At 36.6% G+C, this 17459-nt stretch overlaps 1 protein-coding gene across 1 annotated transcript; it reads left to right on the top strand.

Annotated features, from left to right (window-relative positions):
• Positions 1–7487: 7487 nt before the first annotated feature.
• Positions 7488–7898, top strand: LOC106770277 (chymotrypsin inhibitor 3-like). Its single transcript, XM_014656095.1, has one exon. It carries the CDS (start codon positions 7488–7490, stop codon positions 7896–7898), a length of 411 nt encoding a protein of 136 aa, XP_014511581.1.
• The last annotated feature ends 9561 nt before the right edge of the window (positions 7899–17459 follow it).

The raw sequence follows: 17459 nt of genomic DNA, 5'->3' as shown, positions 1-17459 counted from the left end.
GGAAGCAAAATTTCCTTATGAGGGCAGCTTTGATGTGGACTATTAATGACTTTCCAGCGTATGGCATGTTATCTGGTTGGAGCACGCATGGTCGATTAGCTTGTCCNCATTGCATGGAACATACGAAGTCATTCCAATTGAGTTATGGTCGGAAAAGTAGTTGGTTTGACTGTCATCGACGATTCTTGCCTATCGATCGCCCCTTTAGAAGAAACAAAAAGGCATTTCGGAAAGGGCAAGTCGAAACAGATATGCCCCTGCCGAAGTTGACCGGATCACACGTTTGGAGAAGAGTTAAGGACTATCCAAAAAGTCACTGAATTTGGACAGCATAGGATAGATGGGTTTGAAGAATGGCATAATTGGACAAAAAGAAGCATATTTTGGGATCTTCCCTATTGGAAAGACAACTTGCTAAGACATAACCTGGATGTCATGAACATAGAAAAAAACTTCTTTGACAACGTCTTGAATACAGTTATGAATGTTGTTGGTAAGACAACAAATAATGACAAAGAAAGAAAAGATTTACCTTTGATATGTGCACGAAAAGACTTACAGTTGAAGGAGCAAGCTAACGGTCGATTCTTCAAACCAAAAGCAAACTATGCCATCTCAAAAGATGAGGCAAGAATAGTGTGTGGATGGATCAAAGAGCTTAGAATGCCAAGATGGATATTCTTCTAACTTGTCTAGATGTGCCAATGCTCAGAATGGTATTATTCAAGGCTTGAAGAGTCATGATTGTCATGTATTCATGGAGACTTTCATCCCTCTTGCGTTTAGTTGTTTGCCACAGCATGTGTTACATCCACTGATAGAAATCAATAACTTCTTTAAAAATTTGTGTTGCACGACANTAGAGGAAAATTGCCTAAGAAAGATGGATGAAAATATCCCAATTATTCTCTGCAAATTAGAAAGAATATTCCCTCTTGCATTCTTTGATTCAATGGAGCATCTTCCAATCCATCTTGCATATGAAGCTTGGCTTGAGGGACCAGTGCAATACAGGTGGATGTATCCCTTTGAAAGGTTTATGGAAGAATCCAAACATTCAGTTAAAAATAAAGCTAGAGTAGAAGGCTCAATTTGTGCAGCTTACTTACACAGAGAGACAACATATTTTTGTTCACATTATTTCAGAAACTTCATGTTGTCCCCCAATAATGTCAGAAACGAAATGCAATGGCAAGCTGAACCTCGTCAAGGTTCAATATCAGTTTTTCGACAATCAGGCCGTCATGCGGGAAAAGAATTCACTCATTGGTTAACTGATGCTGAATTCAACTCTACTCATGTCCATGTCTTAATCAATTGTAGTGAAGTTAAGCCATACCTTGAGTACGTCATCATCCAACTCTTACGTTTGCAATGGTTAAATAGTTATACACTAATTCATTTCATTTGTACCAGCTCATTTCTTGTNGNTGAGCAAGTCGCAGAAGGAAATGCTTNTNCTAGAATACACTCNNAGTTTCCCCAATGGTTTAGAAATCAGGTNCGTACTTTTTCCTATGTTTTGAGCAAGGTTAATTTGACTCTTGCTTTAAAATTTTTTTGGTATCTTTGTAGGTTTTTAATGAGGCATTAACTCCCATGGTTCAAGAGTTAAGACATCTCTCCAATTGGCCAATGAGATGTGTGAAAGAATGGCACACTTACTTCATCAATGGTTACAAATTCACTACACAGGAATGGTCTAAAGGAAAGAAAACAACAAATTGTGGTGTCTACGTCAAGGGTCTTTCAGAAGGTTCTTATGATGATTTCTACAACATCATTCATAAAATATATGAGCTAGAGTACAACAGCACTACTTCTCCAAATAGAGTAGTAATTTTTTATTGTGAATGGTTTGATCCTTCTAGAGCTGGTACTAGAGTGGATCCTAGGTTTAACATTGTCGAACTCCACATGAGAAACGGATATAGACCGTTTGATCCTTTCATTCTTCCAACTAATGTCAGACAGGTTTATTATGTGCCATATCCGCCATTCCGCAATATTGACAAGCGTGGTTGGACTGTAGCAATACAAACCAAGCCTAGAGGTCGCATTGACTCAAATGAGGTTGAGGAAGACGTTCCCTACCAACTTGACCAAATGTCACAACCACAAGAAAATATTGAAGTTGTGTGACCCTGATGGTGATGGAGATGAATTTGAAGCACTTGCACAAGGTGATGATGATGATGATGATGATGAAGAAGAACAAGAAGAAGAAGAAGAAGAAGAAGAAGAAGAAGAAGAAGAAGAAGAAGATGATGATGATGATGATGATGAAGAGGATGAAGAAGAAGATGAAGATGATGATGACGATGAAGAAGATGAAGATGAAGATAATGATGACGATGATTGAATGTTCGACTATCTTAAATATTGTAGAAAATTGAACTATCATTTCAATAGAGTGATCCTTCCTTATTTGAAATAATTTGACTATCTTAACTTTAATTTGTAGTGATCCTTCCTTAGTCTTTTCTATTGCTTCACTTTATTTGTAAACATATTCAATGCAGTAATGACAGGAGAAGGTTCAGGCCGTCCTGATAAAAAAGGAAAGGGGGTAGCCAGGCCTAAAAAAAGGCAACGGAAGACCGCAAAGTATGTACTTAGGGTGCCTGATACACTACCTACCCCTACTCTTGCAGTACACCCTTCCCCTACTCTTGTAGTACACCCTCCCCCTACTCATACAGTACAGCCTCCTCCTCCTACTCCTGCAGTACACCCTCCTCCTACTCCTGCAGTACACCCTCCCCCTACTCATACAGTACACCCTCCCCCTACTCATACTGTACACCCTTCTCCTCCTACCCCTACAGAAGAGCCTCTTCCTCCCCCTGACCCTACTTCTATACCTTCCTCATCTACTAGACTGCCTTCTGAGACTGCCACACTATTTACTGATGGTGATGATGATGATGTTGACCCGCTCCTCCATGATCGACCATGGATTGAGCCATATGGAAAAGGGTAAGACTTTAATCCCTTTTTTAACTTTGATTGATGTTTTAAACATTGTCTTATTTGAAATAACTTTTATTTCTTTATATGAAGGTTTATTCCATCCAGGGTTGCTTCCCAGGCCATCACACGATCAATTAAGCAACAGTATTTGACTCCATGGCCTACTTGGGGAGCAACACCTATAGACGACAGAAAGCCATTCTGGGAGCGTTTTAAGGTGAACAACACTTTAAACTAATTATCATTCATATCTTACCATGTCTTAATCAATGTTTGTTTTGCTCATCATTGCAGATGAAGGTGTGGTGGAAAGCTGAACATGAAAGTCAAATACATAGAAATTTTCACATGAAAGCATCTCATCGGCTCTCAGAGATGTTTAGGGATGCCCGAATTGCAGGGGAGTGCCCTTACTGGATGGGCGAAATCATTTGGAACTCTTTGCTTGCACATTGGAATTCAGTAGAGTTTCGCAAGAAGAGTGCACAATCCCAAAAGAACAGAGCGTATGAAAAGGGTGGTGCCTTGCATACTGGCGGGTCAATCACAATTCACGAGCATGCCATTCGTATGGTAAACTTTCTTTAATTTTCTGTTTATTTTATATATAACTTATGTATTTTCTATTTCATATACACTANTAAGTCCCAATTATATGACAGGCACAAGCTCTTGGACGGGCGGTCCATGTTGACGAGGTCTTTGCACAGACCCATATTCGGAAGGGCATTAATGAATTCGTTGATGAAAGATCTCGCAAGACTCATGTAAATAGCAGTCCTAGTATTAGTAATCCACGTGATTATGTTATTGTATATTGGCCTTGACATTGTTTTTAATGTTTCAACAGGAAGAATTTTCTACGAGACTTTCACAGGTTAGATCCGAACATGGGTCAGCTCCTACACCGAATGATGCGAGTAATGCAGATGATGACATCCGTAGGACACAGTGCTGGGTCGATGTCGTTGGTGGGAAGAAAAAGGGACGAGTCTACGGGTGCAGGACAACTTGCTTCAAACTATACAGCATCGAGAGGAGGTACACTGAAGCACCAACCTTCTTCTTCTTCCACCCCTTCTGCTGACGAGGCCATCCAGCGCTTGACACAACTACTAGAGCAACGTGACCAGGAAAACCGTGCATTGAAAGAACAATATACTGACTTGAGAGATGAGTTTTCAAGCTTCAAGTCCTTGGTCATGAGAGCGCTGCCTCAAACTTCAGACACTCCTTCCACTGTCCCTCTGACCCAACCACAACCCTCCTCGTCACCCGCCGTCCCTCATCAGCCCAGATCAGTCCAGCCCACACCAGTCCAGCCCACACCAGCCCAACCATCTACAGATGACCAGGATGATGAAGATACGTCTGAAGACTTTGTAAAATTTTAGTTTCATTTTGTTATTGATCATAGTGATGTTNGTACATTTAGATGTTAGTACATTATGATATTGGGACATTTGTTTTTTATTAGAATTGAATGATATTACTATTATGATATTATTAGAACATAATGGATGTCAATACATTATGATGATAATACTTTATGATTTTTCATCAATGAACAAAATATTTTGCGATGGACAATATATATGTAGTTTGTTTGTGGATTGAAATTGTTATGCAGGTCTGTGTATGTTGTGTACACTGTAGGTATGTGTGGTTGGACAAGAAAAACAAATACAACACATTTATCCCTGCATCATACCGAAGGCCTTCGGTAATTACCCAAGGCCGAAAGCCTTTGGTAATTACCCAGGGCCAAAAGCCTTCAGTAATTTCCGAGGGGCTAAGGCCTTCGGTAATTACCGAGGGCTTTTGGCCCTGGGTAATTACCGACGGCTTTTAGCCCTGGGTAAAACTAGCGACGACTTATTTACCGAGGGCTTTTTGACCGTCGCCGAGCCCTCGGTAATTTGCCTTCATCGATGGCTTGTGGCCTTTTCCGAGAGATTTTGGCCTTCGATAATGTCCTTCATTACTGTAGTGATAATTGTTATTCAAAACATTTTTTAATTTATGTAAAAGTTTATTTTTAATTTTTAGAACATACATTTATTATTTCTTAAGTTTACAAATTAATTGTACTTTTAATTTTATAGTTTATTTCATATAATAATAATTACTTTTGGTTTTATATTATTATGGTTTAATATTAAAATATTTTATTTTAATCACATTAATCAAATCATTTAAATAATTAAAATCTAATTAATCACATTAATCAAATTATTTTAATCACATTAATCAAATTATTTTAATATTAAAATATTTTATTTTAATCACATTAATCAAATCATTTAAATAATTAAATTATTTTCATGGCAGTCTTCAACATTTCCATTGCATAAAACTGGAAAATACCGACGGTTTTTGGCTAACCTACGTAACTTCCAGCAATTTTTGGCTAACCCACGTATGTCCCAGCGGTTTTTTGATAACCCCCGCAAATAGTGGCAGCTTTTGAAAAACTCCTACAAATAGCGGCGATTTTTGAAAACTCTTACAAATAGCGGCGGTTTTTGAAAAAACCCCGGCTAAAACTGCCAGGAATATGTGACAGTGGTTTTCCCAGTTGTTTTGTTAATTGCGGGAAATGTATTTACTAGGGGTTAAAACTACCGGTAATGCAGAAAAAAACCTCTGGTAAAAGATCACTGGGAAATTTATTTTTGTAGTGACTGATCTTAACTTGTTCAAGTAATTGTAAAAGATCTTTGCAACCAAGATTGTTTACAACCAAAGAAGGGTTAGCTTTCATAACTATGTATGTTCTGCTTCTCAATGAGGTAATGTTTTATGCTAACTACCTGCATATTTCCTCTTTTAAAAGCTCGAAAAATAACAGAAGGTACGAATTTCAATTCTCAGATTCTTATTCTCTATTCTACAAAAAAGAAGGGATTTACCCATGGTCCTAATTCTTTGATAATGACAGATATCTGTCGGTAAAGTCGTCGATAATATGCGTGTTGGAAACATTACGGACAGACAAAAACCCTCAGTAATGCAAAAGGCCAAAAGTCATCGGTATTACCAACTCGGTAATTCAAGGCGAAACTCGATGATTTTAGCGATGGTTTTAGGTCGTTGGTAATACCAATGGGCGAAAGCCTTTGGTAATGCAAGGTGAAACTAGATCGACTTTATCGACGAATTTAGGCCGTTTGTAACATGCATTGTTTTTTCAGTGTAATTTGTTTCTCCATTATACCCAAAACTTGCAAATAAACAACCAAAAAACCCAAACATCAATTCAGCTAGCCAATTCATCCAAGCAATTCAAATATCATTCAACATTCATCAAGAATACTTCAATCATTCTAAGTTTCAAAAGTTCCTAAATGCAAAACAAAGTTTAATAATAAAAAGCTAACTTCCATATAACTTCAATGTTTGAAAAGTTTCTAATGGCAAAACAAAGTTTTTAAATTAAAAACCTAACTTCAAACATTTTGAAAAGTTCCTAAATGTCTAATATTTATCATAATCATCATGATCTTCTTCTTGCACAGGTAAAGTTTCCATGCATGCTGATTCTTCATGTTGTGCATATATGAAACTGTACATTTTCTCCTCAATCTAGAATCCTACTACTTAAACAGGTTAAAGTTTTAATTTTTCACATGCCTTCTTAAATAATTTTACTTAAGCATGTTATTAGACCCCACTTCTGCCGCTGACTATGTTGTAAATAATTTTAATGATTCATACCTATATATGTAGCAAATCAAAGCTCAGATCTTTATTAAAAGTGTGTTCACATTTCAACTAAACTTTAAAATCATATTTCTTTTTATAAATGACCATTTATCCCCTCCTTCTTCATCACTATCTATGCAATTAACCATGGAAACCCAAATCGAGAACAAGGTTTCATTGTTGCCCAGCAAGCTTATGAAGTACCACCTTTTGTAAATTTTAGATTTAAAATTTAAGATTTAAGGTCATAGTCACGTAACAGAATAAACCACAATTGTTTACATAGAATAATAAACCCACGAGGAAATTCCTCCCAGAAACAATTAATCAAGTCATAAAAAATTGATAAATACTTAAGATTTTATATCAAGCCATAGATATATCTTTTACTTTTGAAAGAAACTTTCTCTGTCTTCTTACATGTTTATAAGCATTAGGATTTCTTTAATTATTTATGCCCATAAAAATTGAACAAAGAAGAGATAAGCCTTATAGTTTTAAGAAACTTATTAGGAAATCGAAACGCATATTTTCTTTCATCCTTTTCACGTATTTAAAAGTTTTATGATATGTTTTATTCATTTCTGTCCATATAAAAAACCTATTAGGAAATCGAAACATATATGTTCTTTCATCCTTTTCACGTGTTTAAAAGTTTTACGATAATTTATTCATTTCTGTCCATAAAAAATGTTCACCTTATCACCATCGGTAGCTCTACAAAATGGATTCTCCCATCTCCGCTTATAAACACAACTGACTGAACAGAACAGGAATAACCTTAATATGTTTCATAGATTGCCAAAGAAATGGCGAGTGCAACGCTTATTGCTCTCTTCCTTCTTTCAGCCCTAACCTTCTACGCTCCTTCAACCACCGCTCGATTTGTCAAGGACGTGGATGGTAACATCGTTAAAAATGGTGGCAGATTCTATATATTGCCGTCACTTATAGGAGCCCTCGAAGGTGGAGTTCGACTAAGTCAAACAGATAACGAACCTTTCCCTCTCTCTGTTGTGCTTTCTCCCTTCAAGGATGATAAAGGGCTTCCGGTTACCATTTCAGCCCTAATCCCAACCACATATCTCCATGAAGGTCCTGTGTTCCTTAGCTTCGAATATACTCCTGAGTGGACTGCCGTTCCGGGTTTTCCTGAAGTTAACGTTTTGGACTGCCGTTCCAAAACAGTGTTGAAAAAGGATATGTTTATACAAACTTGAAAAAATATATCTTCATACAATTATAAAATTTATTATACAATTTTTTTAACACAATATTAATTTATATAGTTGTAACAAAAATTTAGAGAAAATATATATCCATTATATAATAATAACTTTTATTATTAAAATTTTAATTTATAAAGTTATAGAATAAATATAAAAAAAGTGTCAATCAACCATAAACATAATAACACATAATACTACGAGATAAATTAATTTTATTTATTTATTATAACATTAATTATCTTTTGATTTACTTAAGTGACATGAGCATTAGAATGTTTTAGAAACACGTCCTCTATCCGGTTAGGAGAAGATGAATACTTTTTTTAAAACAAATATACATCCAAAAGTTGAAGACTTGAAACGGTTGAAGTTTATTGAAATCTTCCCATGATATAAGCACTTGTACTAACATTTTTATTTGCTAAAATAATTTAAGAACATTAAGAAAAAATTGTAAAGTAATTAATCAAACATTAATTACTAATTTTTAATTTAACTTTATACTTATTTACCAATTTTGTGGTCTAATGATTCAACATTCTTGATTAATGTAATAACCTATAAATTAAAATATAAATTTTTAATAATAGTAAAATAATAAAATTATGTTTTAAGAAAATTAAACCATAACAGTAACTCCATTATACACTTTCTGAAATCATGCCATTTCATTTTCTCCCAAACCAGCTCTCACTAACCTCTTGCTCTTTCAAAATACTGCCTTCTCTCTAGCTTTCTTTCCCATTGAGCCATTGGAATTCCATTTTGAAAGTGCATAGACGATCTTGACGTCACAGGCTCTGAGTCGCACTGATCAAATTTTCAGTTTAATCGAGTAAGTTGTTTTTCCCCTTTCTTTGCTGTTAGGAAACCTAAGACCTACAATTTCACTGATTGCATGTGTCTTTTGTGTCCTTTCCTTCAATTTAATTTCAATCCCAGCTCTAAGAGCTGTCTTTGATCACTACTTGTGGTCTTTAGGGTTTTTGGGAGTCCTTGAGAATGTAGAAACTGCGGAGGAAAAATCTTGAGCTGCACTTTGGGATTTCCAGGTAAGGGAAGCTAGATTCCTTCTNTATTGTAATAAATCTTTGGTTGTATGATTTGTGAATTTTGTTTGAAGAGTGTAATTTGAAGTGATTGGGTGAAATGTTGATGTTTTGAATTGAAATTTGATGAAAAGTGTGTATGAATAAAGTGTTATGTGATAGTCAAATTTTGATTTTGAAATTGTTATCTGATAAAGTAGATGGGATGAGAGGTAATGAGAATTTAAAATGTTAGAAGGAAGCAAAATTCTGTTGTGAAAGATTATAAAGGAAAAGTTAGGCAAATCAAGGTGGTTTAGACTATTTTAGAGGAACTAGAGTAATCAAAATTTGAATTAAGAGTTTTAGATAGTGTCGCAACCGAAAAATCACGACGGGACGACGACGATCCAAAAAGAAAACAATTTGAAAAAAAAGTTTTGGAGTCGCCACCATAGTTTATTCTGGAAAACTATGGAAAAAACCATAAAAGGATAAGGCTTAGTCTATGAAAATCAGAGATTGGGTTCGGGAGTCGGTTACGTGTAGGGAAGGTATTAGCACCCTACAACGCCTGCCCTAAGGCAGTACCTTTTAATTAAATGCGCGAATAAAGATATGGTTTGCGAAATATTTAACTATCCCAAGAACAATGATATAAAGAAACAAAAATATTTTTTAGTTTTTTGGGCCCGACAAGGATTGACCTTGCTCCTACGTATTCTCATTCAAAATGAGAAATCAGGGTTACGTAGTTCTTTTTGAAAGGTTGATTGTTTGAAGATGTTTTTAGTTTTTGAAGATTTTATATTTTTTTGTATTTTTATATAAAAAGAGAAAACGTTTTTAGCACAAGGCCTACGCGAGCGGTCGCACGTGTGCTTAAACCTTTTCAAAATATTTTTATTTGATTTTTTTTTTAAAAAAGGAAAGGTTTTCTAACACAAGGACGATGCGCGCGATCACACATGCGCTAGAACCCTTAGAAAATATTTTTCTTTTTATTTATAGAAAGGAAAGGGTTTTCTAACACAAGGACGATGCGTGCGATCACACATGCGCTATAACCCTTAAAAAATATTTTTATTTGATTTTTAATTTTTGTAAAAGAAAAGAAAAAGATTTTCAGCACAAGGCCTACGCGAGCGGTCACACGTGTGCTTAAACATTTTCAAAATATTTTTATTAATTTTTTTATTTTTTGTAAAAGAAAAGGAAAAGATTTTCAGCACAAGGCCTACGCGAGCGGTCGCACGTGTGCTTAAACCTTTTCAAAATATTTTTTTATCTGATTTTTAATTTTTATGATTTTTATATTTTTATTTCTATTAGCAAAGCGATATAACAACACACAATAATAAAAAAAAAAGTCAAAGCTGAAGAAATAATAAAAAAAAACAAAGACAATAAAAACATCACAATCCAAGCCCAATAAGAATAGGGGTGCAGAGATTAAAAACCAGGGGTGCTGAATAAAATACTGAAACTTCTGGTCTTGTAGCCTGTTAGGGGTGTATGGCCAAAAATGGGGGTGCAGCTCGAAATTTTGATCCAGGTCCTAGGGGTGCAGCAGCAAAGTTGGAGGTGGCATGCAGTAGTTTTCGGTCCAAGCCCAAAGATAGGGGGTGCGGCAGCAAAATTGGAGGTGCCACAAACGAAATGGGCCCAATGCCCAAACCTGTTTTGTTTGCCAAATGCAGACTGGCTTTGGCCCAATGGGAGGGAGTGTGAATGGTAACAATGGGGGTACCACTGGATACTTCGCTGACCCGGCCCAAGGCCTCTTTCCTTGCAGAAACAAAGGGAGGGTGCAAACAGAGTGGTGTGGTGACAGAAGGAGATGGCGCGCCCAAAAGCCAGGCCCAAGGCCCTTTTGTATGCAGATAGGAAATGGGGTGTGAATAACATACGCGTGGTGGCAGGCGGAGAAACTGTAGTCCAAAGCCAGGCCCAAAACCCCTTCTGACCTAGAAACCCTAAGGGGTTCAAATTTCCTCCTTTCATTATGCACTCAACAGCACAGAGGCTCAAAGTTGGATTCTCCCTCTCTCTCGAAAAGATTGTTTCTCACGAGCCCACGTACGCCACCGCCTCATCCATGAACCAGCCACCATGCCGCCACCATCAACAGTTTCGCCGGCTACGGCAAGCATCACCGGGACCACAGCCGGCCGCAACGCCGCACTCCTCCTTCAAGCCGGTCTTCGCAAGTGAGGGGGAAACGCCCCTCAAATGATCAACCTGGTTGCGCCGTTGAGAGGGGATTTGCGTTAGGGTTCTTCCGGATGCTTCAACTGCAACACTCACCAAGAGCAACAGAAGCGCTGCCGCCGTCGTCGTCCACTTCTCTCGGGTTCAACGCCGGTAGTTTCGTCTGCGTCAGAAACGTCGCTGCCGCTGATAGCAGTCCAACCCTCTCTCGCCGTCTTTTCCAAGTGCGGACCAAACCCTGACTCTAGAGACTATCCGCTCTTGCCGCCATTCGCCCAGAGACACCGTCAGCCTAAATCTTCATCGGAGAAGACTAACTGAACACCGGGACGCAAAACCCTTGCCCGTTTCCTCCACAGATACGACTCCAAGACTGCTACTCCTCTTGCTCTGTTATTTTACTCTGATCAGGGTTGAAGGCTTGATGCGATTATGGAGTAGAACATGCTTCAGTGTGTTGCAGTGGGCAGAGGCTAGCGAGTGAGTGGTTAAAGCAATGAAGATATTGTGTGGTTTGGTGAAGAATCATGAACAGTGACGATGAAGACGCCGTGTGAGAGGAACGAAGGTGCTCTTTGTGCCTGAGTTGAAGATGATGCGAAAAACCAAAATGGAGTTGGGTTTGGTGATCAAAAAACGGTCCGAATCGTTGACAAAACTGACGTTGTGGATGATGGATTGGAGCATGAGGCGTGGGGTGTGTGTGAGTTGTGTGATGGTAGCTTGGGATCCTAGTGGGGTGAAATCTGTATGTGTTCGATCTCTAATGGAGGACCAATTTTTGTTATATTGTGAAGGGGACCAAAAATGGTTTCTGTTTTTGTGTGTTTGGGAATTGGATTCGGAGGGTGTCCTCAGTCAATGTGTGGGTTTCTGTTATCAGAAAACGACAGGTGAGGGAGGAACTCGTGGTTGTATACTCTGGTTGCTGGAGTAGGGGGTGATGGAGGAAAATTGATTTAAAAAGAGGGGTCATCTGTTGATGTGTGAGAGCTGGTGGGTGAATCCAGAGCTCGTGGTCGTGTAGGTTAGTATGATGGTAACAGGAAACGCTGTGTAGATGGAGAAAATCGTTGGTTGATGGATGTTCATCAAAATAATCCGTCGTGAGTGTGCCTCCCTCTGTGAGTGATGAGGCGTGGTCTCTGTGTGAGGGAGGATGAAATTCTGTTATGTCCCCTGCCAACAAACTTTTTCTTCTCTTTTTTTCCTTCTTTTTTCTTTTCTTTTTTTTTCTTTTCTTTTTTTTTCTTTTCCTTTTTTTTTCTTTTTGATTTTTTTTTTCTTTTTCCCTTTTGTGTTTTTTTTTCTTTCTTTTTTTTTTCAAAATAATAAAATCAAACGAAAACTAAATCAAAATCCAATATTAGAGTAAAAATTAAAAAATCTAATAAAATCTAGAAATATAAAATTAAATCCAATAATAAAATAAAACTAAATCAAATAATAAAATAAAAATAAAAATGAAAATGAAAATAAAACAAAAGTAAAAACAAGTCCTATTATTTAGTCACCCGGACGAAATTGGGTGTTGACAGATAGTTCTAGGCAGTTTAGATCACTTAGGTAAGTCATATGTGACTTGTAGGAACTGGCAAATTGGTCTGAAACAGATTACAATTGGTAAATTCGAGTTTGATCTCTTAAGTGAATGAAANTGAAGCAAATGATCCTAATTTTATGCATAACTACTAGGGATGAGTGTTAGGAAAGAGTGTAAACCCTTAAACCAGTTTAAAATCAACTATACTTCGATTTAGGGAGGTTAGAACCTCATCAAAAAGCCTAGAACCAATTTTGGGTGGGTGAGTTCTGCAATCTGCAGAAAACTCTGCAGAATCCACGCCTGGGTGCCCCAAAAGGGCGCTGGACGCCCTTTAATTCGGCGTTTTGCCAAAAATATGGCGCCCGGGCGCCCCTAAAGGGCGTTGGGCGCCCTTTTCTGATGTTGCTTTTGTTTTTGATAGTTTAAGGGGTTCCGGATGTTCGTTTTGGACGTTCTTTAGGTCGTTCTGGGGGTTTTAGACCCTTCCGGAACTGTTGGTGATGGTTTCAAAGTCATTTTCCTTGTCTAAGTATGAGTTCATTGGATTTTGGATCGTTTGTGGTTCTTTGAAGTGTAAATAGTGTTATATATATGATTGTATGCAAAGTAAAGTTGAAGAGTTACATGTACATGGTTTTATATGGATTCAATGTGATAATATCATGGTAATTGGTGGTTCATGTCTTGAGATAAGTTTCAAAGTGAAAAATATGGTTATTGGACGTAATTCCATGATCCTCAAGGGAGGTTACATGGTGGTGCCCTGTAGTTTGTCGTGATTGACCGTATGAATGGCCGGAGTTCAGGATGGGGTTTACCTTGACATTCTAATGACCATCCATGCTCAATTAGAGAGTGATGAGTCATGTGGTGAGAATAGGAGGAGGTCCTAGTCTTGGGTGTCTCCATTTTATATGGGCCAAGATGAGTTTGGTTGGACTTACACTTGTGTGTGGTCGGGTGAAACCCCTCGGCAATGGCTTTGCAAAGCAGTAGGGCCACCACAAGTGCACAAACCCCTGGAACTCGACATTTCATACTAGTCCGGACGGTCAAATCACGTGGTCTGTCCTTGGTATCAATAAAATGCATTCAGTTATAGTTTGTGTTGTATTATTGTTATTACATGCTTGATATACTTGATTTATAACATGCTTTTTATACCTAGCTTACCCTTGCATTGTGTTTGTTGTATGTGCTTGCCCTCCCCCTTGCGATGATCATCCAATCCTTTGGATGTGAGCAGAGTCAAAGGATGTTTCCCTGGAGCAAGGTTTGGAGATAGAGGATTTAGCCACTACCTCTTAGGACCCTTTTTATTAGATCCCTTTACTATATTTTGAGGAACGTTTTAGTTTATTTGTATTTACTTAGTTTCTAATTATTGTCCTTAGATCTCTATATATTTTGAGAGACTTTATAATCCTGTTGTAGTATCTACTTTTCCAGGTTTTATGTTAGACATTTTTATACCATTATGAGATACTTCCTTTATATGTAAAGTTTTAAGTTTACAGCTCATTTTGGATGATTATACTGATTATAATTTCTAAGTATATCTCCATACTGCTCTGTCATATTATAATGATAATATCCTGTTATATTATATTGTACCATATAATTTATGGGATGTCACAAAAGCGTTAACCAATTCGATACAATTTCTTAAATAGTAGAGCACAACATATTCAATTTGACTTACCTCTATTATTATTTTTTTAACTTTTTAAAAGCAAGTTTACATGTTTTATTTCAATTTTAACTAGTTCATATGCTTTATTTCCATTTTAACTACTTCATGTGCTTTATTTCAATTTTCACTATCAATTTATGAAAGTAATATATTAAATTAGAAAACCAACAATACTAATATAAATAGATTAAGGCTCATATCTTTTTTTAAGAAAATATCAACAACAAACTATTCTCATTTAGTAGTTTAATTTTTACTGGGATTTGACTTATTTTGAATATTGTAATTCAGTTTAACAATCGAAACATATCCGAACGAAGTAAAATTGAGTGAATTTAGTTGTCCGTAACTCAACAATCGAACTTATCTAGAAGTCGTCGGTAATTATCGAAAGTTTTAGGCTGTCGGTAATCACTGAAGGTTTTAGGCCGTCGGTAATTACTGAAGGCTAGAAGTCGTCGATAGTTATCTGCCAAACTTAACATTATTGATGGCCCAAGCCATCGATAAAGCCATTGGTAATTGGCTGCGAAGCAAAACATTACCGATGACTCCAAGTAGTGTAGCATCGGTAATGAATAAAGTAGCTTGCAATACATTGTGCATTATGGCTAACCCATAAGAAATGAATCTGCAAATTATCAATTCATCCCACCAATTCTCAATTCTCAATTCATCCACCCAATTCATCAAATGCAATGATTGCATATAAAAATAACTTAAAATAAATAGTTATTGTACGGGCATTCAAAATAAAAGTAATTAAGTTTGAAACATATCAAGCATTACATCAATGTTTTAAAAAGCTCCTAATTGTTTTAAAAACAAACATTTAATACCATATAGTGTATTCAAACATAACCCATTTGTAAGTTTGACATTGTTTTATACATACACTACATTGGATGCACCTTAAAACAATTAAAAGAGTACGATTACAACATCAAACAAAAAGGCTAGAGTAATAAATAAACAAAACAATAGTTGCACATTGTAAATATGGTTATGGTCAAGCTATACTATAATAATTACACATTAATATGTTAAATAAGATATTAAATTTGCATAGTTTTTCACTGAGAACACATTTTAAAATTTGAAGTTGAAATCGAAAAACCATATACAATAAATAACAATGTTACAATAATTATAGGTCAAATAGGTCAAATACTTTCTTTAATGAACGAGAGCCTTGGCGATTTTGCTTTAGCATCAACAGGGACATATTTCTGAAGAACTCAAACGGTACTTGCAGCTTTAGATATTCAGCAGGAACAGGTTTGAACTTGGACATTGAGGGGTAGAAGGCCACTTCTCTTTTGAAGTACTTGATGGTTGGTAGCTATTGGATGTCCTCTAGAGATTTCTAAAGAGCTGCTTGAAACTCTATAGACTTACTATCATCAAAAGTGGTGAAGTACCTGAAAAACACTAGAAGGGGGGTTGAATAAGTCAGGCCTATAAACGTCAATTGGGAGGGGACCCAACGTCTATAATATTAAAGACTTCGCGGCCCCTCCCAACTGACATCTATAGGCTTGACAGGTAGGTGAATAGTCATTCTTTTCCACCCTATAGACGATGGATCCCGCCACCTCGACGTATATACACGATTATAGACGTCGGGCCCCCTCCGAACCGACGTCTATAGGCCTGACAGGTAGGTGAATAATCATTACTCTTCCGCCATATAGACGTCGGTGCCCTGCCTAACTGACGTCTATAGGCTTGACAGGTAGGTGAATAGTTCAATTAGACGTTAGTGCCCTTAGTAACCGACGTCTATAATTTGCACGAATACTAATTTTTAAATCTTAAAGACGTTATATTAATGAGAGCTCTGACGTCTATACTATTATAAACGTCAGTTCCCCTTTGACCCGACGTCTATCGCCTCTTAAACTGTGAACGCAAACACTCGAGCAGTTACACTATTCAACATCTTCTTCCTCGCAGTTTTCTCCTCTGCGGCATTGCTTACAAGGTTCGTTTTCTCTCTTTTGGATCATTTAAATTTAGTTTTACACTGATTAAATTACTCTTGATGAAAAATCTTCCATTTAAACCGATTAAAATAAGTTTTCGTTGTGTTTTGTTGTAGTTTCTGGCGTGTTCTTCAGCTACGTGTTTGGGCGTGCACTCCTTCATTTCCCTCAATCTCTATTTTAATCTACTAAAAAGGTTAGCTTCTTTGTTGAAAACATACTTTGTATGCATGTTATTGGCTTTTATGCATGCATGTTATTGGCTTTTGTGTATGCATGTTATTGGCTTTTGCGTATATGGATTTTAGTGGCTTTTGTGTATATGCATTTTATTGGTTTTTTTATATGCATGTTTTTGGCTTTTAGGTATGCATGTGTTATTGGCTTTTTAATATATGCATGTGATAAAGTTTAGTTGTGTTATTATAATTGGCATGTTAGATTATAAGTATCACATGATTGAGTGAAACTTAGTTCCCGTTTTAAATTTAACATAAACGATTAATCTTTTAATCGTTTGTATTAAATTTTGAATTGTTTGTTTAGATAGTTTGGGAAAATTATTTGTCATAAATTTGTTATAACATGTACGTTGGAGTTTATGCATAAGATTGATGAAATTTCGGTTCAGTATTTGTGTTGTTCTCAAGATGCATATTTGATTGTGGTCATCCTTGACTATTCTCATTTCGTGTATTTCGCAGACCAATGCGAAATGCTGCCAAAATCTTATCAAATTTATGTTGTAGACTTCTTTGCGCATGTCTTAACAATTTATGAAATATAATTTTTCTGAATGGGTAGGGCCTAACCTTGTGAGAGTTAAAAAATTGAAACTGATGAAGTATGTTATGAACATAATATGAATTGAAGCTGGATGAATGAACGTTACATACACTACAAGAAAAATTGTCATTATCTACAGCCCAAATCCGTATATAAGGCCTAAAATCCGTATATAATTTCTGGTTATATACGGATTACATACGGATAAAAATCCGTATTTAATACTGTCGTAGGTAGTATTATATATGGAAAATCCGTATATGATTTATATACGGAAAATCCGTATATAATTTATATACGGAA

The sequence above is a fragment of the Vigna radiata genome, chromosome 8, assembly GCF_000741045.1.
Source record: "Vigna radiata var. radiata cultivar VC1973A chromosome 8, Vradiata_ver6, whole genome shotgun sequence".
In the NCBI taxonomy this organism is placed as follows: Eukaryota; Viridiplantae; Streptophyta; class Magnoliopsida; order Fabales; family Fabaceae; genus Vigna; species Vigna radiata.
This window is presented reverse-complemented; position numbering and strand designations above follow the sequence as displayed.

Bases quoted from the DNA above. Each gene is read 5' to 3' on its own strand.
- LOC106770277 (XM_014656095.1), top strand. From the start codon at position 7,488: ATGGCGAGTGCAACGCTTATTGCTCTCTTCCTTCTTTCAGCCCTAACC.